This window comes from Coturnix japonica, chromosome 14, assembly GCF_054131305.1.
Source record: "Coturnix japonica strain WE chromosome 14, WE-NBRP24, whole genome shotgun sequence".
Classification (NCBI taxonomy): domain Eukaryota; kingdom Metazoa; phylum Chordata; class Aves; order Galliformes; family Phasianidae; genus Coturnix; species Coturnix japonica.
Genome location: NC_140676.1, coordinates 7,737,956 through 7,765,184, shown reverse-complemented (window position 1 = coordinate 7,765,184; position 27,229 = coordinate 7,737,956). Strand labels below are relative to the sequence as shown.

General features: G+C 39.7%; 1 protein-coding gene across 11 annotated transcripts in view; it reads right to left on the bottom strand.

Annotated features, from left to right (window-relative positions):
* The window catches only part of IL16 (interleukin 16), a 40,694-nt gene that overhangs the window by 7,616 nt on the left and 5,849 nt on the right, over positions 1-27,229 (bottom strand). For 5 of the 11 annotated variants that reach the window (XM_085515414.1, XM_085515416.1, XM_085515419.1 and 2 more), the window contains exons 2-15: positions 23,862-23,915; positions 19,180-19,591; positions 11,187-11,323; positions 10,553-10,685; positions 8,611-8,707; positions 8,016-8,158; positions 6,037-6,147; positions 4,985-5,099; positions 4,685-4,758; positions 4,383-4,596; positions 3,385-3,502; positions 2,304-2,436; positions 1,352-1,439; positions 570-1,045 (exon numbers count right to left, since the gene is read on the bottom strand). In XM_085515414.1, the coding sequence (XP_085371540.1) occupies positions 570-1,045; positions 1,352-1,439; positions 2,304-2,436; positions 3,385-3,502; positions 4,383-4,596; positions 4,685-4,758; positions 4,985-5,099; positions 6,037-6,147; positions 8,016-8,158; positions 8,611-8,707; positions 10,553-10,685; positions 11,187-11,323; positions 19,180-19,591; positions 23,862-23,911 (2,301 nt within the window). In that variant the 5' untranslated portion in view covers positions 23,912-23,915. Of the gene's footprint in view, positions 1-569; positions 1,046-1,351; positions 1,440-2,303; positions 2,437-3,384; positions 3,503-4,382; positions 4,597-4,684; positions 4,759-4,984; positions 5,100-6,036; positions 6,148-8,015; positions 8,159-8,610; positions 8,708-10,552; positions 10,686-11,186; positions 11,324-19,179; positions 19,592-23,861; positions 23,916-27,229 lie in introns of those variants that run through there. The other 6 variants (XM_032446825.2, XM_015872987.3, XM_085515417.1 and 3 more) reach the window with 5 other exon arrangements.

Here is a 27,229-nt window from a genome sequence, read left to right as displayed (position 1 = left end):
TGGAATAACTGACAGGTGAAGGTTAGTGAGCTGTAAGCAGTGGTAAATCTAACTGCCACTTGACTGCTTCAAATTTAACTTCTGGTAGGTAATTTTCTAGTAGCTGTTGATGAAAACTGAAACTTTCTAGGTTGTTAACATTATAGTCAAAGTTCATTCTAAGCTGCATTGGTTTATTTTGACCTCAGCAGTTTGGGAAATGTATTGCGTTGAGTTCCGTTCCTTTTTGCTGGCATATTGCTAAACCCCAGTGAAAGAGGCTCCATTTTTAAACAAGCCATAACTTTGTTTCAACACGCAGATCTCGCAGTCCCTCACGCTCTTGCAAGTGGGAAACACCTTCTGTCTTAGCTAAGAAAAGGAACCGAGTAACGTACAAATACACGCTCAACTGTCTTACTCCTATATTCTCAAAACTGAAGGCCTTCAAACCCTCCCCCCAGGCCTCACAAACTCTCACGCTTCTCTTTTTTCCCCTGGCTTACTTCCTGTTATCACGCACAGCCCTTCTCTTTGCCCTACTCCTTCCCCTGCCTGGCTCACAAATGCACACACACGTTTTGCTTTACCTGCACATTTGCAGAAGGTGATTCAGATGCATCAGATACAAGCTTTTCTTTTCCATCTGCAATGCTCTGATCGTTTCCTGTGCAGTCCTGCTTAAAATATTTCCTTGGTGGAGGTTTGGGCTTTGATGATTTAGGTTTTCTAACAAGAATCTCTGTTGATTTCTTAGCATTTTGCAAGGGTTGACCTCCTTCACTACACGTAAGAGGGGAATTTCTCTCAAAATTGTTTCCAGACAATGAGTACAGCAGGCCAGGCTGTCTGGTAATTGGTACATCAATGCTGTGTACCCTTTCTTTCAAGTCACTCAGTTGATATGCAGTACCATTACTACACAGGGACCTGGGGTTGTAGCTGCTGTCACTGCTGGAGCGAGTCATCAGTTTCTGGGCTTTACGATTGCAATAAGCAGTGTTCCTTTCAATATGCTTTTCACATGGGTGTCTTCCGTGCCAGCTTGTGTCTAGTCTTTTAGCACCTGTATAAGAAACACAATCAAAATGTCTGGTTAGATATGTGACAAGGGCTTACTTCTAAGATCCAGCTGGTTTAATTTGTAGCTATCTCCCACCATCATCCTGCACAAAGTTATACATCATACAATATAAAGAGTTAAAGGCTTGTGAGAGAATGGTCAGTGGTTAGATTTTTGGACAGCAAAATAGCATAATTTTCCCTATATTATAATCAGTATCAGTTGTATGGTTTACTGCTTATTTCTTTGGTCATTATTTCTTCAAAAATCAAAACTACTGCATGTCAATGAATGCACCCATCCCCTTACCTTCACTATTCCATTGATGTCTCTCCCTTCCAAATTTGTTGTTTTCCACAGCTTGTGCAACAGCTTCTTTTAGTTGCTGCTCGGACACCTAGGAAATACCACACCATTACACTCTTACAAGTGTAGTGAGTAACATTTAAACCTTTACTCCTTTCACAAAGCTTCCCAACCCCTCTAAGTCTTCTAATTGAAAAGAAAAGACCTATTTATATCATGTATCATTGTTAAAGATAAACAATTGCACACCTTTATAGGGGCATCTATACTAACAGAGCTGAAATTTCTCTATGTGTGTACTATTTATATTGGTTGTTTTGGTAAAATAGGATCTACTGATAAATGTACTTCTGCATGTTTCTCTAGTACTTTAATACTGGATTTTATCAGTGTAAGGTAGTTTAATGCTGATTTTTTATGATAATTTAATGTAACAAATTAATCATTTACGCTGTAGTTGGTTTTAAGAAGCATTCTGGAGATATATCTGATTTTACAAAATTTTTACTTGGATAGCAAACAGCTGAGGAATTTTAATTACCATATAGAAAATGGTTCTATAAACTTTTTTTGGGGGGAGGGGAATGCAGGAGAGAGAGAAGGAATATATATTCCCTCTTTCACATTTATGTCTTCTTACTAAGAATTATTTCTTGAGTTTATTTTTCTGATGTATATAATTTTATTGATACCTCAAACATTATTCCTGTAATTTCATTATTCACAGCACATAAACTGTTGAAGCAATCTTCAAATCGTACGTGACTACATGCAAGAACATATCCTAGGTTTGTACCTTAATCAGTCTCATATACTTGCAGTGATGCTTATAAGGAGATCAGCATCTTCATTAGCAACATTTTTTTAAAGCTGCTTGGAGATTAACACTTCCTCTCTTTCTTAATCTTAGTTTATCATTATGTGTTTAACTGAAAATGAGAATACAGAGTGCTACCTGTGGCTCAGGGTGTCTGCTGATAATTATCTGCACCGCACCAGGATCACAATGGCTTAGCACAGCATAAACTTCATTCAGAGTCATATTTTGCACTGATGCTTCATTAATTTCAATAATTTCATCTCCACACCTGCGGTGATATTTAAAAGAAAGTGTGAATAAAACATTTTTTCTCCCATCTTTGTTTCACCCATGCAGAAATGTTCAAAAAGCAGATTCATGTGGTTGACCTCTAATTTGATCACAGATTTGAACTGCATTGTCTCATTGTTCTCTTCACAGAATACGGAGTTGAATGTCATGTTTTCTTTGATCTACTGCATTGCTGCATGAAGCTTATGAACCTCATGCTTAGCTACTCCTACTTTGTGTCTTTGATCTTTCTGCTGTATGCAGCTCAGCTTCTGTTTCCACCTACAGCTTCCTTCCGTCCTACCAAGTTAACACTTTTCATGTTGTTATGGTCTGCAAGTGTTATTTTGGTTGAGAAAGGATGTTTGTATTTCTGCTACGTATGAATAACTTGCTAACACAATTCTAGTGACAAACTATTGTAATCCTGGTGATGCATGAACTGAATCTTTCCAATCTGTCCACTCTCTTTCTTTTCACTACTAATAGTCATATATATTAAGAAGCCTTCTCAAGGTACTGATTCATATCAGACTTTCCAATAGTGTGCAACCACTTTGTTCTTTCAGCTAGGCACCTAGGCATGCAGAGAGAGAAACTAAGTTAAAGCATCACTGAAAAAGCTGTGTTCTGTTCAATTATAAATGTGTTCAACATGACTACTTGAGCATAAATTTTGTGAGGTAAATATCTATACTTCCACTAGGGTTCATTTCAGTAAAACTGCATTTCCATTGGGGAAGATGAGACAGGTGACAACAATCCAACTGGGCTGTGATGTTTCTGGCTATCGTAAACGTTTACATTCTCAGACCCTCAGAATAGCACATGTACTGTTAACCCAAAACCTCCATAAGGCTCCTGCCTTATGAGATCAAATCTAAAGCCATAAAATATATCAGAACAATGGAAAAATTTTATCATAAGACAAACTTTCTCATCCTACCTGAGTCTCCCATCCATATGTGCCACTGAACCTGGTGAGAGGGTGTGAATGAAAATCCCTGAAATACACTGGAAGTAAGGGATGCTGCATAACCCAATTCCAAGGCCAACCCCTGGCTCTGAAAAATCAGTGATAATAGTAAGAAAATAAAAGCATAATATATGGTCAAAACAAACAATTGGAGAGAATACTTTTATAAAACGCTATTTTCAATTTACTTAACTTATTCTGTACAAACCAGGAACCTACTCTTGTGTTCATGAATTGCACATATTACACATAGGATGCAATGGAAGTTTATTTTGCAAAACATATTTTTTTTCTGACAGCGGAATTCAAATGACACGAATGAAACAAAAAGACCAAAAATTAAGGAGGTCGTTTTTTGATATATAGTCTCAATCCTCTTTCTGTTTTCTCCAATACAGCTCAAGATTTCTGCAAGTAGACTTCTTTGCCCTGCATGATCTGATGTCAGATCCCATTCTGTTTGGTAAGTCCCCTCATAGAGACTTTACTTTGTTCATTGTTTTGTCGATCCTGTGTTTAAAAATGTTTTTCACTCAGTTATTGCTCATATATAGGAAAAGGTAACAGTTGGAGCAAAAATGGCAGAAATACAGGAAGACATAAGTATGTATTTTCTTTCTTTTTAGGGCCATCTTAAGAATGAAGCATACTTGAATAATTAAGGATAAGAACTGCATAGGAATTAGTTGTTGCTAAGAGATTTGCTTTTTCATCTGAAGGATATGAATATGACAACACTTGAGTGAAGAAATGGTATAATTGACTCTTGAGGACAGATGGTATTCAAAAGCCACTGCTGATAGATGGTTGTTAGTGCTGGAGGCACCACGGTCTACTTTAGTATATTAAAAAAAAAACTTAGTTCAGGAAAATAATCAGGTTAGTGAGGAAAGACACACAGATAGCATGAGTGATGTTTTGTGAATCAATGCCTTGTTTGCCAGTGCTAAATTAATTTTAGCACTTACCTTTGTTTAGGCTAACTTCCATTATGACCCTGTCATTGGGCTTTGCAGCGTTTAGTAAGAACACTGGACTTTCGGAACTGAAAGAGCTGTTTTCTTTGGTTATGCATATACTAGAGCTCAGTGACTGACACAAGTGGGGTGACAAATAGCTGGAAGCAGAATGAGGTGTGCTGAAGCTTGTCCTGACTGTGAGTGTCAGAAGACCCTTTTTGGCCTGTTGGAAAGAGAAGATAATGAATGAATGGGTCGAGTTCACATGCATGTTGTGTGTGAAGACTGAAACTGGAAGGAGAGTACATAACCTTGAATTTTTGTAAAGCATCATAATGTGTTAATCCATGCATTGATTCTCCATTCAGTTCTAGGATTTCATCACCTGTTTTTCAAAATAATAATAAAAAAAAATGTTACTATTACTATATTGTGAATAAGTTGTATGATACATGCATGTACTAAAACGGAGTTTCGCAGACGTAATAATGGATGTAGATGTAAAAGTCACGTATGGCTCATTTCAGTTAACCTTCATCTTCACTTAATCTTCCTTTAGATATTCTTTGGGAATCTGGAGTGGGAAAAAGGAGAAAAAATGGATTTCTCACCTTCTTGTAGCCTTCCATCAGCTGCAGCAGCTCCACCAGGAAAGATGGTTTTGACATAGATTCCTATTGGCCCATAAATGCTGTCTTTCCCTCCAACAATGCTGAAGCCCAAACCCTAATTTATAGAAGAAAAATGGTGTGTGAGAGCCTAGGTTTAGTTTTCATGTCCTATTTGCAGCATCAGTGGCATTAGCTACATGGACAATACTAGTAAACAAAATAGTATAATCTGTGAAAGACAGTCAACCACATGCCAGTAGGAAAAGCAAATGAAAATTTCAGCTGAATACTCTCACGATTCACTTGAAATCAATTAATTCCCCATTATGAACACATAAGAAAGATTCTACATTTCATTTTGCCCCTGGACCAGTATGTGACCTTGAGAGATCCATTCATCCACATTCTTAATTTCCTTTCCCATAAATCAAACTGATAAAAGAACCAGAGAAGATCTTGATCTTACAACTAACTTCAGACACTCACATCTTGTGGTGATATATTTCTCTTATCCTCTATCAAACAGATTAATGTGTGTTGTAAATTTAAGCAATGACTATAGATCCTTGTAAGTAAATGCTTCTCCTTGATTATTTTTTTTGCCTTTCCTCCTTATATAAGAGGTGAAACTATCTACTCTCAGAAGGATGTTGTGAGACTAATTCATACCTCGGGGGCTATTTAACATCCCTTAAATGAGAAATGGAAGTATTGTGCTGATGATGTCTTTCAGTGCTCACAAAATACACACGGTAAATGATTTTGTAAATGATACTTATCGTACTTCATATAACAACTTCTGAGAGGTATCTCACAGCTTAAATAGTTACAGACAAAATATGAAACAAGAAAGTTTTAATAACTTACTCAACAAGTTCAAGAGGTATATGTATAAGTACATAAATTTCGTATCCTGTATTCTTTGTATTCAGCTATGAACTGGCAGACTACAAGCAACCTGAGTACCTGAAGTCGTTATCAGTTTGCAGTTGAGGAATGAAGCATAACGCGATAAGTAAGTACACCATGTAAGTCAACAGAGCCAGCCTCACCTTCCCTTGTCCTTTCATCAACACGATATTAGAGATTACCGAAGCCTGTGAGCCACAAGATGTATGCACCAGCTGTGCTGTACTTAGTGATCTAGATGGCCTTGAAATTGCCTGTGAACACAAAAAGTACAATTTTCATGCAGAACCAGCCATTCTTTGATGCAAATTAAGGTAACTCGTTTATTTTAAATTTTCTTATTTACAACCAATGTTACCAAAGGCTTAAAAAATCCTTCTCATTTTGAGAAGCCAGTTGTTATTCAGCTAATCAATTTGCATGGACCACATTATGGAGTTTGGGGCTTTTTATGTTAAAACAGATCTCTGTGATACATTCAGTTGGTGGTGGTCTGTGTTATGCTTTCTTTAAATGCATGTGAATTGAACCCAGAGGTCCTGCTTACTGAAATTGTCCAAAACCGGAATGAAGTTGAAGTTATGTGGTGGTGTAGAAAGATACATTTGTGCTCTCACTCGATTCCCCATGCCCAAATCCCATTTGTGGCTATTACTGAAAAAGAATTGCTGCATTTGTCCCTGTGAACTGAACTCAGAAACAAGAAATTCTAACCCCTTTCCTCATCTTGCTACTGAATAATTTACAACAAGGCATATATAACTTGCTTTCTGCATTTCCCCAAAAATATGAATTAGTGCTTACAGTATTTCTTCAGGCTGTAAACTACTCTGCACTGTCTTCATTAAGCAAACACACAGGATTTTCTCTACAGCTGAAACAGATGAAGCACACCTTTTTTGCTTGATAACCAAGGCAAGCAATTTCTCAGTGCTTTTCCCCCCCCTCCCTGCCACAGTGAGTGGGTTTCTTCATTCCATCCCCTGAGATTTGACCCATTTTAATGAACCTTTAATGAAATATTTAAGGGAAACCTCCTAACTGAACACAGAATTGGGTATTACAAACTAATTTAAGCATCAACAAAAGTCATTACCTGAAGCTAACCATGCACAGTTTAGCAGAGCCAGAGTCAATAGAACTCATTACAAATCCCAGCAACTTGAATGCTTTTTTTTAGCAGCAGAGTAAAACTAACAGGGATGAAAGTGCATGGAACATCAGTCAAAAATACAACTTCCACAAATGCTATAATGTGAGTCATGATGTTAACATGCAAACAAACTTATTCATTCAACATCATGTTGAGAACATGAAGAAATCCAAGGAGGAGGAAGATGCCTGTGCAAGACCAAGAATGTACTCTTTGGTGAGTATACCTGTGCCACATCTCTGTCATTGCTTATTCCCCTGTTACAGGCCTCCTGTAAGTGGAACTTTTCAAATTTCCTGTGTTTCTGGCTGTGTGAACTGTGCTTTCTGTGCTGTCTGTTTGTTTTTGTTGTGGGTTGCAGCACCCAGAACTGGGATGCCACCAAAGAGCCATGGGCAGCACCCACCACATGGGACCTCAAATACCCTCATGCCCCCTATTTGTCACTGCTCCTCTGAGCTGTGGTGGATTGCTTAGATAGCAAAGGGGCATACAGTGACTACCAGCTATGAGGTGACTCCATACCTGCATGTGGTCATAACTGGGCCAATGGAGGGAAGCCAGGAGACTCATGGCAGCAGGGCCTGAAGTTCAGACCATGTGCACAGCACACCTCCATGGCCAGCAGTGGGGAGGTGCTGGGGTAGGGGCCACTTCAGCAGCGAGCTCTGGGTGGCTATCAAGGTGGTACAAACCACGTGGGGGGAATTTGCACACTCTGTAAAGCCTGCCAGGGCAAGGGAAAGGAGAAGGTACTGAAGAAAAGGGATTTCATTGACATAGTGCCTTTCCTACTCTTCATGGGGGAGAGGTAACAGATGTGCCAGAGACTGGTGGTGCCTCTGGTGCTGTTTTCCCTGATTGGGCCTGAGAGGAAGATGTCTGGATGGGAAAGCTGGCTGCCACCATCAATCAGAGATTCTCAGTGTATTTTTTTCTGTTTTTCAGGTGATTTCCCATAGCACTTACTGGGGTTCTCCCTCCAGAGCAGTCCAGCTGTTGGGAAAGTGATTTCCGATTGGAATGGAGGGCATGAGGCTGCCGCTCTCTGAAGGGCACAGCTTTCCGGGGTGCTGTGCAGTCCATGTCCCCTATCCAGTATGGGTTTACACCTGTGGGACATGGGGAGAGTGGCCAAGTTACTACTCTTAGCTTTGGAAATCTCTGCACATTCATCTGATCAGGTAAATTTCCCTTAGAAAAGGTTTTGTTTTGTTTTGTTTTCCTAGCTGTAAATCTCTCCGAAGGGTGCCATCTTTTTAATTCTAACCGTGGGAATAGCAATTAGCGTTAATTATATTAAAAACAAACATTCCCAACAAGAAGAGTATCGGCTTATTTAGAGTATACTTTGATAAACATACAGTAAGTTTCCATGCAAAACCCCTGATTGTAGGGTTGGATAATATGAATATCAATGCCCTTATGTGGCAGCAGTTTCTTAGCTGGGGATCTCAGAGTGTCTGGACACCAGCTGTGCTATCTTCCAACACTGCAAACAGAGTAATGTGCTGTGCACTCCCATAATACTGCAAGAGAAAAAAGTGATTTCTTGGCAACTTACTGGTTGAGTTACTGCGTGTCCGCTGACACAAGGCTTTACTTTGCAGAAAACAACCATTTTGTATTTCCAAAGGCCTTTCCTTACTGGTTGGCATTTCCTTCGAGGTGAAAAAAACAAGAGACCAGAGAATGTATTAAGGAGAAATACCTCCATCTGTTGACTTTTTTCTAGTAAGACAATTACTATGCAATAAATTCTTGAAAGTGATCTCAATTTAAAAGCAAATTTTCTCCTGATTTGGCTTGTAGCTTGAAGCAAAAACATTGAGCAAAATTAATTACTTAAAATGTATAAGATGATAATGTAGTAGATAGCTCAGTGCTTTGTCAAAGAAATATTATTAAACTTGCCAAAGCAATAAGGTAGAAATAGGTTCTGGTCTTTAAAGAGAATGGGCATAAAATTAGTGGACATCACCAGTCGATTCAGAGTAACGCTTTGATGCATGGATAAAGTGTAGCCATCCTACTCCAATTTTTGAGGATGACTGAGGCTTTCAAGCACTTTTTTTCTTAGAAGAGAATTAATAATTTTCAAAACAAAAATGTTTGAGCTCAGCTTTACAGCAGTGATTTGGTGTCTGACTCCCACACATCTTTGAATAATGCCCAAATATGTGTATTTAGCATCACTGAGGACAAGGGTTGAGCATTTTTCAAAAACTAAATGATAAACTTATGATAAATGATAATAAATAAGTGATAACATCTAAGAACTGACAAATGGCAATTTTCCTCTTTGACAGCAGGTGGAGGCATTTATCACGTAGCTAAATCATGCTGGGGCTTTCAGTTCCCTTTCTCCTACGAGCTCTTGAGATTAAAAAATGCAGAGAATGTCCTCAAAGAGGCGTTGTGGAACTGATTTTGCAGGGTTTCTTTTACAAGCTAGCTTGCTTGAAAAGCCTTTACTCTTAACCCTTAAGTATTTTGATGCAAATCTGTCTTTAACTGCACAGGTCACCTGCCTGAGCCTTGAGTGGTAATGTGCTACAGTAGTTTTGGGATATCTCTGGCCACTCAGCTGCTTAAGGAAGAGGGGAAAAAAGCAAGAAACTTGGCAGAACCCTGTAGACATCTGGGTGAGACAGTTCATGGAAGGGAGTGCTCTCTATCCAGGCCCGATAGCAGGTCCAGACAGAAGTACTTCCTCAGTCTAGGATCATGCCACAGTTTTCTATGTGACCTTACTGTAGATAATAATAATTAAACAAAAAGAAGAAAAACCTACAATCAGATGGTAACTTTTTTTTTTTCCTTGAACATCACGACCTTAAGCCTGCAATAAACCTCTGGCTAAACTCTATTGTCTTCCAAGTGGCAAATGTGTCATGGGGAACCAACCCCATTGTATTTGCAAGTGAAAAACTCTTAATGCCTTCTGGTTTTGGGTGGTGCAAAGGGTCTAATCCAAAGAAACAGATCTAAAGGGTTTCTCCCAGAAATATTTAGTGATAACCCAGGGATGCTGACCTGCAGATGCCTCCTGTTTCCCTCTTTCTATTGTAGGCTCCCTTAACTTTTATCACAAGAACTTTCTAGTTACAAATCCTAGAATTAAAAAGAAGAAGAAAAAAAACCCAACCGAAAAAACCCAAAAAACCAGCAGGAGCTGCTTTCTGGCTTCTGGATTCACCAATTCTTAATCCACCTCTTCTTTTTCTCAGCTTCCAAAGGGAAAACGAGCACTAGCTAGCCATGCATTTCTAAAAGCAAGTATTGTACAGATTTTGCTAGAATTTCCCAGGGCCTTGGCTTCTGTTTATCTGGGGAAAAAAAAAACTGTGCTGAAGCTAACAGTCTGACCACAAGAGGTTTGGGGTTTAGTCATAAAGAGCAAAACCACGTCCTTCAAGTGTCTGATGCAAGAATTCCCTTTCTCTCAAGTAAATGTTGTCAAATCACCCCACAACTGAGGGGGGAAACACAACTTCCATGCTTACTTTGCTAGCCATCACCATGCTCACCAGCTGTGTTGTTGATTGAATGAGAGATTCAGCCTCCTTGCTGGACAGATCTTTAAGTGATTGCCCATTTAGTGTTAACATTTCATTCCTTGGACTCAGACGTCCATCCCTTAAAAAGAAAGAAAGAGTAGAGGAAAATGAATACGTATCATTTTACAGACAAAGAAAAATATGGCACTATTGTGCTAAGTGCCTCACTTCAGGAGTGAACTGCAATCTTCCCTTTGTCTTGAAGAGAGCTCTTTCTGGCATGTTTTGATGTATTATATGCTCCATCTCAAGGAATGTAGTACTCCATTCCTAGACTATGCCTTTGGTATTGAGGCTCTTGTTTTGCCTTAAGTCTTCAGCACCGAAGGGTTCAAGCTACTGATACATGTGCTGTCTATGGGGACAGAGCTCAGGTGTGAGACGTTCCCTCCCAGTTTCTTTGTTTCCCTGTCTGGAAGCTCCCATGCTGGCCAGCTTGTTATATGTAGACGCTCAAGGAGTACAGGCTTCTGCCCAGGCTATTATGACAGTATAGAATAGCCCAAACTCATCACTGAATGCTGGTTGTGCAAAATCTGTGCAGACAAATAGTTCACTTACAAGCTTGTGTGTGCTGTACCTGTTTGTTGTGCCTCCAGCAGGTACCTGGCAGCCTGAGAACCCTTTCCAGAGAGAGGCGCAGTTTGGACTCCTGGAAAGCTTGATTCCTGAGCTGCTGTTTCCTCTGGTTGCACACAATCTGCAGATGCAGTTGTCCTGATTCAGAAAGATGAAAGATTGCATTAAAGAAAAAGTACAATGGATGCTAAAAGTTGCATACATTGATAGTGCATCTTGTGAAGAAATGCTGAAAGTGATCTTAGAACCATGTTGCCTCCAAGAAGAATTGGCTTTTAATGGTATGCAGTAAGTCAGTGTTTAAAGAAATTGTTTTCCTTAGCTTCTGGCTAAAAAAAGGAAGAAGAAGAATGCTGCATATAGGGGAAGAGAACTGATAATACATTTGTAATAGCAGCTGGCTAACTTTTGCTCCTGCTGACAATTATAAGAAAAAGTCAGGGAGAAAAAGTAAACATACAGCAGAAAAGGAAATACTCCAAAATACATGGTAGCTCTGAATGAAAAATAAGTGCATGCAAAACATGAGGAGCTCCACCCTGGCTGCTGACTTGTTAAGTAGTGGGCAGGGGAGCGAAGATGACTGCAACGCTGGAAGGTTTTGTCCTCTCCAGTCTGATTGAGGTTACTGTAGTCTGTGTGCTGCATCTGGAGGGCTAATTGTAAGCACATTTGTAACACAGTTATGAATCATTAGCATATGGGCATACAGAAATAGTCTTAAGTCATGTGAGTAAATAAAGCAAAGAATGGATTGAGTGAGCATACAAAGGACAGCGCTTTTGTCTAGGAAATACAATCCTCCAGCACAGACACTTTAACACTTAAACAGTCTGAAAAGATGAAGAAAGTTGGAATGTTAGAACAGTATTTTTCATCCATCTTCTCAGTACACTTCCTAATTAAAGTATTCATTCTCTCTGAGCTAAATCCACTTTCCTTGCCTGCACCAGCCTCCCCAGACAACACAAACTGAACAGGGTTCTCAGCTTGTTTTGGATACAGATTTGTTCCCAGCAGGGCTCTATGTCTGAGACAGATTTCAGACAGGGATGTGCACTCCATACATCAAGGCAGGCCGTTGTCAGCAGCACTGTCTTGTTCACAAGGTACAGCAGCGGTCAGCTGTCTGTATTACTCCAGGGTCCACTTCTCCAAGTGTCATGGACTATTTCCAGTGATTTGTAGTTCTTTGACAGCACAAGGAAAGCTATATAACCACCTTCTTTAGCATCTCTGGAGCTGCTTCCTCCCCTAAGCAGAGTTCATCCAGCCCTGAGGGTTATTGTGCTCTTTCTCCACAAATCAATAGGGATAACATTATACCTGCATGTCAGCAAAGGCAAACTTCGAATTTACAGCAATTTCAATAAAGATCATTATCATCCCAGATGTCAGAGCTTGGTTCCCATTCTGAAACCAGACAGAGTAAATCCAAGACTGTGAATGAATGGGGTATTTGAGTTTGTGCCCTGGACTCACTACAGACTGAATTTAGTAGGTAACAGATAAGGGCCATGCTTGTTTTGACTGACTTGTTAACTCTGTGTGTTTGCTTGCATTCTAGATTGTCTGCACTTAATGAGGAGCATCTTTTGTGTTTGAAGAGTGCTTCCAGTGAGTAATAGGTAAGTGTATGAGTATGGACAGGATTCCGTTTTAAACCAGTTTGTTTGAACTATAGTATTGGTTTTATAATTTCTGCATTTACTTTTTTCACAAGGTAAAATATTTTGGGGAAATATATGCTTGAAACCAGGATTGTTAGGTTCTTTTCCATCTCATGGCACTGCTTTAAAGTCTGCAGTATGGTAACAAAATAAATTCTGATGTCTTGAAATGTCAGATCGTGAGTAGAAAAAAATACTCATTTTATACATTGGTGAGAAATTACAGACCAGATTCTATATACATGAAGCATCCATTAAATCAACAGGGTTCTCAAAAGAGCAGTGTGCTAATTCTAAATCAGAAGAGATGTAAGATAGATATTAAAGGTAGGAGCCCTTATGACTGTGTTCTACTCCCTTGAAATATACAGATGTTTTGTCACTGCTGCTGATCAGGCAGACACACACAGCTTCGTGTAGCTGCTCTCCTTGTCCATTTCAGTCTTAATTTCTACTTAATGGTGGGCCTCTTCAGGCCGCCCCCAATGTCTCTCATGCTCATTCCCTTCCAAGAACTTGTTCTTAGTGCACAGCTGCTGCACACATAGTATTTATAATACTCTTTATAATTATTTGTCAGAAAAGCATTTGGCTATTGTCAGTTTCCCAGGACATCACAGAGGTGCAGTGTGTTTGGCTCTGAGTTTGCTTATTGCAGCGCCCTGTCAGCCCTTTGGGGAAGGTGTTTTGTTCAATGGGATAAATGCAAGGCTGGAAATTCTGGCTTGTATTAGGACATGCATGTGAAATAACACCAATGAGAACTTAATAGAATATTTTCTTTCCAAGAGCAATCAGTTGCGTGCTCTTAGAAGGAAAGAAGCAAAATTAATTGTGCATTGTAGAGAAGTTTTGGGAACAATTTTTCTTTAACACTGCGGTCATCTTACCAAGTTGGGCAGCATTTCAAATAGGCTCTGTGTGTGTCAACAGTTTTTTAAATGCATTTATGTGAATTACTTAAAAAACAAGTTTATTGGACAGGCGGGACACGTGGCGGTATCTGTATGTTGTCAGCATTTGCACTTCTTTTGGGCCCTGGATATAGATCCTTGTATTCACATCCAAGTTATTGCAACATGACAAAAAATTAATAAAAGCTGTTCTCTAGAAAAGTAAACATTTGACCACTTCACATGCCAGCAGTCAATTTGCTTTGGGTTTTGCTCTTTAATGTCTTTTATTTCCTGTCTCACTTATTATTATATGCATAGAAATATTGCTGATGGTTTCAAGAGTAAAGGCAGTATTTGTTTTCATTCTCCTCCCTTTTAATGTGCCCTGCTGTTTTTGCATAGTGATTTATAGCTCTGTAGCAAATGCTGAAAATTTGCTAAAGTGAGATTGGGAGGTTGGGGAGGGAGGGAATAGGCAGGTGGATTCTAGGTCAACTTTGCCTACTCGGAATTAGTGCATATTTTTAAGCGCATATTTGCTGCCAGTGAATAAAATCTATCTGCTTCTAAAGGGCTTTGCAACCCAGTGCTTCAGGACTCAGGGGAAACTTGTGTTTGCATTGCCCATTACCATGAAACCAAAATGAAGATGGTCTGCAGGAGTGCATTATAAACAAAATTAGTCTTTAAGCTGAATCTGTTTGGCTGAAACATTGAAATCAAAGGGGGAGTTCAAGAGTCTTCTTAAATGAATTTATGTTGCAGGTGAGAGTAAATTAATGTTTCATGTGCTTTGCTCTGGAAAAGTAATTTGCAAGTCCAGGCAAATTCTCTCCTCCTGCTCCCCTTCTTTTGCAGCGCTCAATGAAAAATTTCAGAGGATGTTTTTCTATCTGCCACTTAAGAAATTTTTTTTCCCTTCATGTTCTCATTAGACATTTCTAACCCCAAATCCCGTCTCTAAATGTCTCATTCCAGATGTTGTTTTGAAGTAAGGGTAACCATGGCATCTGTGAAAAACTAAAACACTTTTGTGTACTCTCAACGTAAGACACAGTAGTTAGATTGTCTGAAGTGAAGTGTTATACAAGGCTGGTTCACGTAAGGTCTTTGACTCTGTTAACTAAGCATATGACAATGAGCTGATTGACTGCTGGTTTAAAAAAAGACCAAAAACACATAAAAAGCAAAAAAAAAAAAATAAAATAAAATAAAAAATCTAACAACAGTACAATAGTGAATTTAAATATTTGGCTTTTCTGCCTTCCCAGCTGTGAAATGGCTGGGATTTCCAAGTGGAAGATGAAGAGATCACAGCCTTTTGGGGTTTTCTTCAAGAAACCTATTTTACTGCATCATTTCTAACAGAGAGTCTCTTTGGCATAAACTGACATGACTCCACTGATTCTGACATCCCTCAGCCAAAGCCTTGGTCCTTCCAAAATATTTATAGTAGATGTAATTCATTTTCCCAGCAGTATATTCCCTTTGCAATTAATAAAATGGTAAAAGCCAGGAAGCCTTAGGATAATGCAAGAATCAGGGCATGGGATTCAGATTCTGCCCTAGATACACAGCAGCATATCAGATATTTCAGATAGACCTTTCCACCCGTCATCTGGGCTCTGATTTGTTTTTTTGGGCAGCCAGTACCCTGGCCAACATTTTGCTGCATGCACTGCCTTAGCATTACTGCCTCTTTCCCAACTTGCTCTGGGGATATCATGGCCCTGATGTCACAAAAGCAAGGAGACTGGGAAGATGGACAGAGCAAACAGAAAAAGGGAGGAGGAAACAGAAACGTCCAAATAAATGCAGTCTCCTCTACTTGCTTTGTTTTTCCATCCTTGACATAGGCTCATGTTCAAGACATTACAGTCTGTTGCCATAACACTTGTCCTGGTACCAAGGAACCAGCTAATTGGCTTCTGCACAAAGGCAAGTTAATAAAAATAATTCTTGTGACAAACAAGGGAGAAAATGACCTTCTGCGTTTTTTTCCCCTTGAAGCAGAGAGTCAGGAACCAAAGGAAGCAAGGACAGAGAAGGTTCTGGAACTGAGTGGAGCAGTGCAGATCAGTTTGAATTGAGTGTTCATATAAAGAACCAGTCCTTCCCTTTTGAAGTTTATTCTAGATGGTTTTTCACCCACTTCTGCCAGACTCACTGGTAACTATCGGTGCTTCCCAGGCTGTCCTTGGTGCAGGGAGGAGAGCCCTTGACTGAGAAGGAATGCTTCTGGAAGCATCTCTCAAACCCCGTGAGACAGCTGCTTTCCAAAGAATGAGTCAATATTCTCCTTTCTTGTCCATCTGACAAACTACAAAGCTTCGGATTTTGTAATGACACCAGAAGGCAAGGCTGTCTTCAGCAGTTTGCTTTGTTAAATGCATTGGATATCAGATACTGTTTGCCTTTTTTTTTGTTGTTGTTTCTTTTCAGGCAACCAGAAAACTACTAATTTTGTGAGAAGCAAGCTACAAAGGAGATCTTTTTATTTATAAATTGAGAAGCTGGTTTCCCAGCTATGTCAGTGCTAGAGTAAGTGAGCCTCATCTTAGAAGCTAAGTGGTCCATGAGCTGTTGGATGGATGATGCCCAAGTAACATCATGTGCTGGAGGCTCAATGAGCTATAGTCAATATGAGTGAATCTTGGAACATGGAAACCAAATGAATTAAAAAACCATTCTCATTACTGCTAGCAGTCCATTTAGAGGAGGAAAAAAATCCTGGCTATTTAGAATATATAATGAAAGTAGAAGACATACACTGGAGTCTTTAATGTGAGAGATTAATGGATCAGACTGAGAAATTATTTCCCAGGTAACATCTTATATTGCATACATTACATACTGTGAGATTTTGATCCAGTGTTTCTTTGTCTGGCTGTGCGTGGTGATGTGTTATTTACTACTTTTGCTTTTAGTACAAATAACCAGACTGAAAGAAAGAAATGGTTGGAAAGTCCATGAAATAATAGCTTTCTGGTGTGGTAGAAAGAGCTGTAGGGGGGCAGAAGAAGAAAAATATGTGCCTCTAACCCATATGCAGAAGTCCCCAAATGTTTTGCTTATGGCTTGTGTAACAGTGAGTCTCATGCAATTGAGTGGGTACGGTTCACAGAGATCTAGTGGGTGGCAGCCCTGGCCAAAGCAGAGAGGGTGGAACTAAATGATTTTTAAGGTCTCTTCCAATCCAAGCCATTTTATGATTCTATGAGATACTTTACTTTTTGAGCAGAAAAGTGAAACTAATGTTTGGAAGGCTGATGTTCTTGGTTCTCCCCTAGTTCTGAAGAAGGGAGGCATAGGGAACATTAAATCACGCTGCACTTTTAAACATTCCTCTCTCCTTCTATGTATGACAGAAAAAAAATGAAGTTGTTCAGTTGCATGAGAGTTACCAGCACTTTCAAAGACATACTTAAGACTGTTGGGAATGGAAAGCAAAAGAGCAGTGGGATAACCTCAACAACACCACAGAAAGAATGGAATCAATTTTCTTGAACAAAGGCAAGGATCCTTCAGCTCTGAATCACACATTGTGAATTTCTGAAGTGTCACGTGGAGATGAAGAGAGTGTTGTACTTTAAGACTTGAAAAACTCTTGCTGACTTCTTTCTTAAACAGAGAATCTTCACGTTTAAGATAAGACACATGGTATAGAAAGATGATGACAGGCTTGTGCCATATGGAAAATAGAAATCACTGCTTTCGTAATATAGGGCAAAGCCTCAGTATGAGTGGTACAGATAAGGTCGGTGTAGCTGTTACTGATGCTCATTCCACTTAGCATGCTGAGATGAGACTTCTCACAACCACTGATCTGTGACTCTGAAAGGCAGGAGCATTAACAAGTGGCATCTGAAGAAGTTTGTATGGTTATGAGAGCTCTGAAAAGGGAATTTAGTGTGTCTGTTACCTGTAGCGTCAGTGAGACCCTGACTGCACTGGTAAAGGTGCACCAACCTAAGAGGGGCTGATTCCCTTACCAGTGATACTTATGTATACAACGGCATTAGATATGAGAATTACTCTGTTCCCCAGATCCCTGTTCAAGCTGTTTGCCTGGTAGAATACCAAATAACTTACAGTCTGCAGTAAGATACTGAATAGTTTCACAAGGGTATGGATCACGATGTTATTGGAGCCTGACTTGTTTTGGAGGTATGAAAGAAAGCAGGCTGTGATAACTGACATGCACCCAAGAAAACATTTCAGCTGTGCTAAAAAGAGAAAAGGGGAGAGTGACAGAGGCCAGCTCCTTCGTTACTCCCAGATGGACGTCAGCAAAGTGTATACAGGCTGTTTCCAAATGAGAGGAGGTGCTATGGTTTTGCAGGTGTATTTTTGTATTTCAGTCATTTCCACCTCCTTAGGTTTTCTGTCAGAATGCAATAGAAACTTGGCTTGCTTTTTGTCTTTGTTCTGTGGTTTTGCCTAGGGGCTGAAATACATCATCACCCAATTTCTGTCCTGCTGCAGACTTTGCAGTGTGGGACTATATACTGTGATCATTAGTAAGAAACTCAAAACATAAGGGGAGATTCAGATTTTCAGTTCAATCTGTCTTTAGATGTAGAGGTCTGGTTTTATCACTTTTTACTGAAGGTAAGTAAAATAAAATAGAATATGTAAGAAAAATAGCGTAGGGGAAAGAAACGTAAGCACTACTACATAAGAAATATAAGCCACTGTTTGCACATGTAAAAAGCAAATGATAGGGGGTATTAGAATGGTATTAGTTGCCATGAAGAAAGATACAGACTATTAAAAGTTATGTCACTGTTGCAGTGACACACCAACAGGGAGAGAGAAAGTGAGCAATTAGAATGTGTCAAAGAGAAGGAAGCATTTCTGAAGGCTTCTAAAATATATTGCCTAGACTGAGAAATGGCCAGAGATCTGGGGTTAAAATAGTTGCTTCTGGATTAAGGAAAAATCTAATATTTACATCTCTAGAGAAAGGGACATCTCTGGTTTAGTGCCATCACTCCCTCCTTCCTGAATCAGAGAGAAGGAACATCTGCCTGCACAATCTCCTGTGTCTTTCATAGTATTAATATGATTTATACTTGCGTAGCTTGTGAGGTCTCATTGTATCATACTTTACACATACATTTTTCTATAGTGACAGCTCTGTATGTCAAGCATGATACATACTGCAAGTAGAAAGCACCAGCTGTGCTAGTCTGCATCAGTGAATGGCCTAGCAGCCACTGATTTCTGTGCAGCGCTCATCAGCAGGGTGCTACAGGGTGGTCAGGAAGCCAGTCCTTTTTCATGCAGTTTATACATAGAGATACATTGCAAGCTCATAGCTCTAACAATGCCAGGTGGATTCCTGTGTTCCTGAGAAATATGAATTAACCCATCCAGTAACTACTGCAACGAAAAATCTTACAATATAATACACCACAGTGCCTACCTTGATAAGTAACTTTCTTCTCATGTTGTTGCAGTTAGAATTTGCGGCTGCCTTGGACTGGGCTGTGCTGCTGATGACACATGGAGGATCAGGTGAGCTGTCTTCTGTCTCTGATGTGCTTGGCAGTTGTGCTCTAGGGCAGCAATCAAATTCCTCTTGACCCCAGCTGGTAGAGATCTCAAAGGGATCGGGACATTTCTCATCGGGACTTGACCCATCATCACTGTTTCTGGCATTGCACAGTATAAGTGATCTTGAAATGGAGCGAAACTTTCTTGACTTCCTGTTGCCAGCATTGCTCTTTCGATCCATCTTCAGAGAGCTGGTGGTGCTGCTCTTTTTCCTATCATTCTCCCATTTATGTGGCATGATACCTTCAATAACTTTCTCTGCTTCTCTGTCGCAAAATATCCTCCAGGAAAGGAAATACAAAAAGTAAGTTGTAATATATCCCCCACTTAATAACCTACACTACTGAAAAGCCCTAATGAATAAATCGAATCAACAGAGCCTTTCAGTCTGCTAACAGCCACGTGACAGCTCATGACTTGCTAATTCTGTTTCTGTGCAGTGCTCTACTAAATTCGCCTTCACCTTTTCATTCTCTTCACATGCTCCCCAAGCACAATGGAGTGCTTTTAATAAATGTTTTTGATGCTTCCATTGTGCTGCTTCCTCTTGGCTTCTGCTGAATTTGCATGTTGAAATCCCAGATTGAAAAGGAAGATACTTTAAAAGCATTATTCTATCCAGCTAACATTATCTGAAAAGAGGAAGCTCCTTTTGAAGTTTAATTTATGAAACCACTATAATTCAAAGAAGATTAATCAAATTGTCAACGTTAAGTTCTCTGCCTGGCACATCTGATTTGTAAGCGGCTTAGCAGAAGTAGATCTTAGCCATGAGAAGGTAAGGAATGTCGGGAGCTGCAAAGCTCCTAACTTTGCAGACCAGAACTCACTTAAGACTCACATTTACCAGTAATACAGAGATCCAGTGAAGCACTTTAGATGTGAATATCTGATTAGGGATTGAACTCTATAAAGGAATATGGCTCCAATACATCAATCAGAAGTGGTTCCATTACAGGAATGGTTTGTTTCAGTGTGTGATGCTGCAGAGCAAATTAGGAGAAAGTGGTAGAAATGCTCCACGATCAAAATGTGGCAGAGGTTGGAGCTTTTGTAGAATGAAAAGAGTAATGAGCATGTTAAGATAACAAAAGGGAGCTTTGTTAAAAGGGCTTCCTTTTTCTCTCAAAAGTTTTGCAGAAATATTTTGTTAGGTATATGTCAGCATTAGAAGAAAATTTCAACACAAGCAAATCTAAACCAGTCACTTTGACTTACTTGCTTGATTTTGATCCCTGTTTGTCGCAAGAGCTTTCCTATTCTCAGTAAATGATTGATATGTGTTGAAATGAAAGGATTTGTGTAAATGAAAGAATATTATACTGAAAACTAAAAATGGTTGTAATTTAAAATGGCATTCTAAATGAGAAGAGTTTGCACAATGCTTTACAAAGTGATTGGCTGCTTGGTTTTGGTTCTGTGCAGAATTAAGAAGGGGCATCTGCATTTTGTACCCAGAACGTCAGTGGTGGTGCAGAAACAGAAGGCAGTCTTTCTAAAGGCTCCATACAGCCATGACAAGAAACATAGGCCTGCACATTCTAACCAAGCCAGACCTATGTAATAAATCATAAGGATTATATTTTTTACTTTCTATCTTCTCATAGAAATAACTACAAAGAAAAATATATACATAAATGATAAACAATATGCAGTTGAGTACCCATCGCAAGGAGCTATATGGCATTGCTGGAGAAATATACAGTTCAGTGTGAATCACAGTTTGTTTGGATTTATAAAAGTTAAAAATTGCATGTAGGTTTTTCAGGAGGGTAGAGGCCCCTTTTTCCACCAAGGCCTACAGTCCTTTCTGGTGTACTTGATAGATGATGCTCCCATAACTTTGAAGTGTAATTTACTTCTGTCACAAAAGACCTAATATTGCTCTACTCCCTGGTGTCTCTTCCCAAACAAAATCCCTAAGGCTTTAAAAACTCATGCTAACACTTCAGAAACTTCTGAGCAAGCAAGACATTGTCCCATGGCAAACTTTAAGTTTCTAGAGAGCACATCAAGCACATGGATTCAGCACATGGAATCTTCTACTGGTTTTTAGAGATTACCTTCTCTTTTTATGAATAACATAATTTGCATCCCTGGCCAATTGCAGACACAAGTGTGGATGGGGGACTGCCCAATGCTCCCTTTGTGGGATGTATGCTCAGATGTCCTATTCAGCGTGAGCTCTGTGAGTATGCAGAGAGCGAAGAGGATGGGGAAGAGGTTAACATGGAGCTCAGCTTTAACACATGGTCTTTTTGGTTGGCTTGCGTTATTATTTCTCTAGGATTAATCTCCCCTTCTGCTCTATTGAGAGAAGTTTGTTTTTAGAGTCTCTATGATGAAACTTAGTTTGAAATGCAGCGATGAAAAGTGCAATGAATTACAATAGAACAGTAATTTTGTGAACTGAAGTAAGAAATCGTTGACGTAATTCAATATCACAAGCTTGCAATTTTTGTACGTTTTTCATTGATTACGTTACTTACAAGCTGCCTGACATTTATTGCTTCTAATACATGAAGACCTTCAAGGTTTGCTGATTTTTATTGATTGTGTTTTTAGCATTTTGGCTAGCTCAAAACTTCAGTATACCGTAACTTATATGTATCTCATTTCAACATGTGAGTTACAAAACCTGTTTATCTTATAAAGTTCATGTTGTGTTTCCTGCATGATGTCTGAAGGCATCTTAGAGGAAGAGGAAAATGAAATCTGGCCCATTAAACCAGTGTAGACTTTATATATATATATATATATATATATATATATATATATATATATATATGTATGTATGTATATGTACACAATAGGATGGTTAGGATGAGGGGAGCTTCACGCCTTGCTGTAATACTGGGGTAACTTTTGCAAGTACTTCTCCTCAGCATCTAGGTAGAAAGCAACAGAGCTAACTGGCCATGGAACATGCAGCACTTGAAAGTCTGCAGAAGAGACTCTTGATCCTCCTGTGGTTCTGGCAATCACTATTAGATGCGAGCAATAACAGTGTCAGAAATGAGCCTGAATTGTGCATTCAGACCTAAACAATCCTGCCTTTGGGGAAAAATTAGAAGAAATAGCATTTTTCATTCAAGGATTTCTGTGTTGTACAAACATTAACTGCACTCTTGCTTCCCTGAAGAGAGAGAATTTTTAAAGAGCCATTAAGCAATGGGTAAGCAGGGGGCTTAATAGCTTAATGGTCAAAATACTGCTCTCTGGAGGCTAGTATGCTAGAATGAAGGATGGGGAGAGATGCGGGAGCCCTTCCTCACTCTGCCTAAGGCTGCTGAGCTTAAGAGCATCAGTATCAAGCACTGCCATGAAGTGCTTAAGAAGCTGTCTCTGACTGCTTCTAAGCACCTGGGATGCAGGGCACGTAGAAGCACCTGTTGAAACAGGGAAGGAAACATTGTTCTAAGTGCACTCTTCTTTCCCACCCTCCTGCAAAATGGTACCTTCAGCAGAGAAAACGTCTCTTTTGCCATGTGGCATCAGTCATTTCCCCTACCCTCTCCTTCACCCCCATCAGAATGCTGTTAGCTCAAATAAAATACTTAACCCTGAGTGACTTACCAGGTATCTCAAGGAAAGCCAGCAACTGCAGTAAAAATAAACCCAGTAGACCTGGAGATTTCCAGTTAAATACTTGCTTTTGCTGTAGCTCACAGCCTAAGTTCTAACTAAAACAGTATCCTTTCCAGGGCTGCTGGTTCATAAGTGACAGTAAAACAGGAGGCACCAAAAACAGAGTCTGTACATTTTTCAATAAAAATATCCAAAAATATTATTTTACACAGAAAACAATATCACAAGTCCTAGAGAAGCTTTATGATTCATTGCCATATTCCACCAAATTTATCTCAAGGTATCATGGGCACAGACAATTACTTCAAAGCCGGTTCTCCAGACCATTCATCTCTTCCTCCTGTGCACTCACTGCTTGTCATTTTCTCTTTCCATTCTTATACCTTCAGCATGCCTGATGGAAGTTGTCTGTGGTTTGTAATGCAAACCAAATGTTCTTTCTCTTTTACTTTTTTTTTTTCTTTTCACCCAAGCTTTATTTTTCCAGCTTTAAGTCTAAAAAGCCTTAACTCAGTCTGTCTTCTGCAAACAAAGTAAATGATTTGAGCGGTGCCCATTTGGTTCAAATTTTTGGTTGGATATTATACCAAGCATTTACAAGATGTAAATAATTTGATGTAGCTCCCAGACTGAATGGGAATGCACTGCTGTTAACCATACAGTAGGAAAGTTAGAACTTTTCTTTACTAGGAAGACAAGTTTTACGTTACCAAGTGCGAACAGCGTGATATCTTGCATCCCATTTTAATCTAGATCTTGTGATCTCCATCAGATTCATTACTGAGCAGTACTATTAGAACCGAATTGTTGCAGAAGCCAAGGATTTCCAGGCAGTAGGAAGTGTAAGAGATTTGGAAGCACTCTAATAAAAGTTAGAAACTCTTGAGAGTTGAATTTACAGTTTAAAAAAAAAAACAAACAACCCTCTAATTCTTAAATAAAAATGCAAAAGGAGGAACTTACAACAGCGAGGCAGACAAACCTGACTCCTGCAGAAGGCTGTTCCTCTTCATAGGCCTGGCAAAAAAAGACAGAGTGAATAATTGAAAACACACTCTGATGGTGTCACGTGGTTTGGTTTCAGTAATTCTGCTCAGTACATTGGAACGGAGCTATTGTTTCCTAATTGAAGAAAATGTCAGCAAGGATAGATAAACAAAAGCAACGGGATGCAGTATTGGGGGAAACTTTCCAGTGGGCTCCCAGCTACTCGTAGATGACAAGACTATTTAAGGAGTTTGTGTAATTTGTTTTTACCCATCGCTTTCTGGTCCTAGGATTGATGGGGTCCCAGCATGCTGAACCTACTGGGGAGTGGGGGGGAATCTGTGCTAATCAAGTGCAGGATTTCCTGCTGGATGCTGAGAAGGCAAGCATGTTTCTTGTAATTTTTAGCAGATATTTTAAACATGATACCAGTAAGAATTTCATAAGCAGTTTCTGTTCCAGGAGCTACTTCTGAATGCCAATCCTTTGTATTTCTCACCGTGAAGTGACACGGTCTCTTTAAGCTACCAATTCTTAGGTATTCTCCCCCTTGATGTGCTAAACTGCAATTTTGTGATCCAATTTTATCAAGGACTCAGAAAACTGTTGCTCTTTCCACGGAGCATCTGGGAAATGAGAGCTGTGCTGCAGGTTGTCAATTGCCTCAATTACACCTTTAATTTACTGCAGCTTGCAGTCCATTCTGTTATTGTGACAGCTCCCCCCCCCCCCCCAACAAATGACTGAATTGTACATGCTGTCAATGCTACCTTTCTGCCACATCCTTGGCTATGATCAGTCCTGTCTCATCAGTTAGAGTCTGCTCTTCCCCACCTGTTAATTACCAGCTCTTCTCACACAGTAACAACTGAAGTGTACTTTCTCTCAATCATAGAATCCTAATATCCAACCTGAGCCTCTGCTGGAGTGACTTAAGGCCATTGTCTGCTATCTTACCATTGTTACCAGGGAGAAGAGGCTGAGCCCCACTTTGCTACTGTCTCCTTCCAGGGAGTTGTGTAGAATTGATAGTTTATGAGAGCGTTCCCATGAGGTGTCCCTGTTTCAGTCAATTAGCATTAGAAATCTCAGGGAATTTTCTGAAAATTTACAGACTCCCTGTTGTGACTTGTTCCTGCCTTCCATTGAAAGCAGCCTCACAAGCTGCCTGTGAGGTTGGATATTAGGAAAAAATTCTTCTCCTAAAGAGCAGTGCTGCAGTGGCACAGCTGCACAGGGAATGGTGGGGTCACCATCCCTGGAGGTGCTTAAGAACCGTGGGGATGTGGCACTGAGAGACATGGTCAGTGGGCATGGTGGGGTGTGCTGGTGGTTGGACTGGGTGATCTTAGTGGTCTTTTCCACCCTTAATGATTCTGTACTTTCCAGGAAAATGTGCAGAAAAACCTGAATTTTACATGTGGCCCAGCCTGCTTATGGAAATGGCCAGTGGAAGTGTTTAGACACCTGCTACTCTTTGTGTTATGTACGTAGCCTGAAGATTCTGGTTTTATAGGTCATCACTAAAGTCACAAAGGAGAGAGTTTAAAATGGGTTATAAAATTTTGCTTGCTTTGTGTCGTCTTTAGGGGTCTCCTGTGAGTTGTAGATACAATGTGGGCAGTGAAGACAAGCATCCGTTCTGTGAGAATGACGTATCAGGACAACAAGCGAAGCTGAAATCTCTGCTTTCTGCATCACCTTCTGTCGCCCTGAAACTCTCTGTCCCTGGTAATACGATTGTGGCTGATTTATACTTAAAATGCTTACAAAATGAAAAGAATTTGACATTATTTTTCCAAAAAATAGGTCTTCAGGGTATGAGTTTTTGACCTGGGTGACTGTAAATATGTAATGTTAGTGCTGTTTTTTGAATACTAATCCTATAGAAGAGCAACGATTTTGATGCCGAGTAGCAAACAATGGATATCAAGTAACTTTCCTGGAAAGACAGAAAAATAGGGATATCACAGATTTGATTTTGTGCTTTAGCAAACAGTTCCTCGCTAGGCTTAAATAGAGAGAATATTGGCCTTGTGTGTAAAATGAACTTTTATACTGTCAGTACCACAAAATCGAAATATCAATCTGGAAGCAGAGCTACATACTGTTTACCATTGAAGTGCCTTGCACTGTAACACACACGTTTTTGTTTAGCAACAGAGCACTCATTCACACAGATTCTTAGCAGTCCCTGTTTTGGTCCAGGCTGATGAAGCTGGAAGCTCAAAAGGATTGGGAAGCTTTTATTTACTTATTTATTTTCTTCCCATTGTCATATACTATTGCATTTCCTGACTATGGGCTGAGTTCTGTAGTCCTTAAGCCACCGGGAGTTTTGTTCACTCTGTATCTGGACGTCTGCCAGAGCCAGCAGCAAAAGCAGAAATATCACAAGGAGGGGCTGTATTTTCGTGATGTTTCACTGTAACCTTTTGCAGTTTTTTTCCATCTTCTCTGTACAGTAATTGTTCAGCGCCCAGCAGTGAACTGAAAAGCGCATTTTTAGAAGCCGTAAGGAAAAAGAGACAGAGCCCCTCCTGCGCCTGCTGTGTTGTGCTAATGGTATGCTTTAATACTGGATCCTGTGGTCAATCTTCATTACATAGCTAAAAGGAATCATACCAGGAAAGGGGTAATAAACACTGATCAGATGCTCGAGGTTTTTATGAAAGGGTTGAAATGATGTGGACTCTTTCTACTGAAAGGGGCCGAATTGTTAAAGGTTTATGAAATAATAGTTGTTATAAGGAGAGTCAGCTGGGTTTCTTTACTGTCTTCTCATGTAAGGGACAAGAAAGGAAAAATGCAATAAAGTGAGGAGTTCAAATAAATAAAAGGAAATATTTGAAATCTAAAGCGTAGTTAATATGTGGAACAAGAAGCTAGCAGAAATTAGTCCTTTGAAGTTTGCTATTTTGCCTTTGATTTCAGCAGGACAGAGATTTCATCCCAAGAGATGAATAAATGAAAATAGTATCTTCAGCCAAAGGAAGAGAACATGCAGAAGGAGCAACAACTTTTACTGCAGAATAAATGTCCAATGGTACCATTCCCAGGTAGAGTGATGCTTCTGCCCTGGGTTAGGAGACACTTGTCTGACATCTGGTGTCAGTCTCTGATGGAAGTGGGAGGAGGAAATAGAGAAGCCACTGAATGTGTTTCTTGTGAATTCTCCTCTTCTTCCTAGAATCCAGATGTGTCTGGAACCAGAGCAGATACGGGAGCTGATCCCTCTTCCCCTCAAATTATTTTTCAAATCCAGAGATTTGGATTCTAGAGGACAAATTTGCAGACTATTCAGTGCTAAATATTTTGCCTGTTGCTACTGGTGATAACCTTTT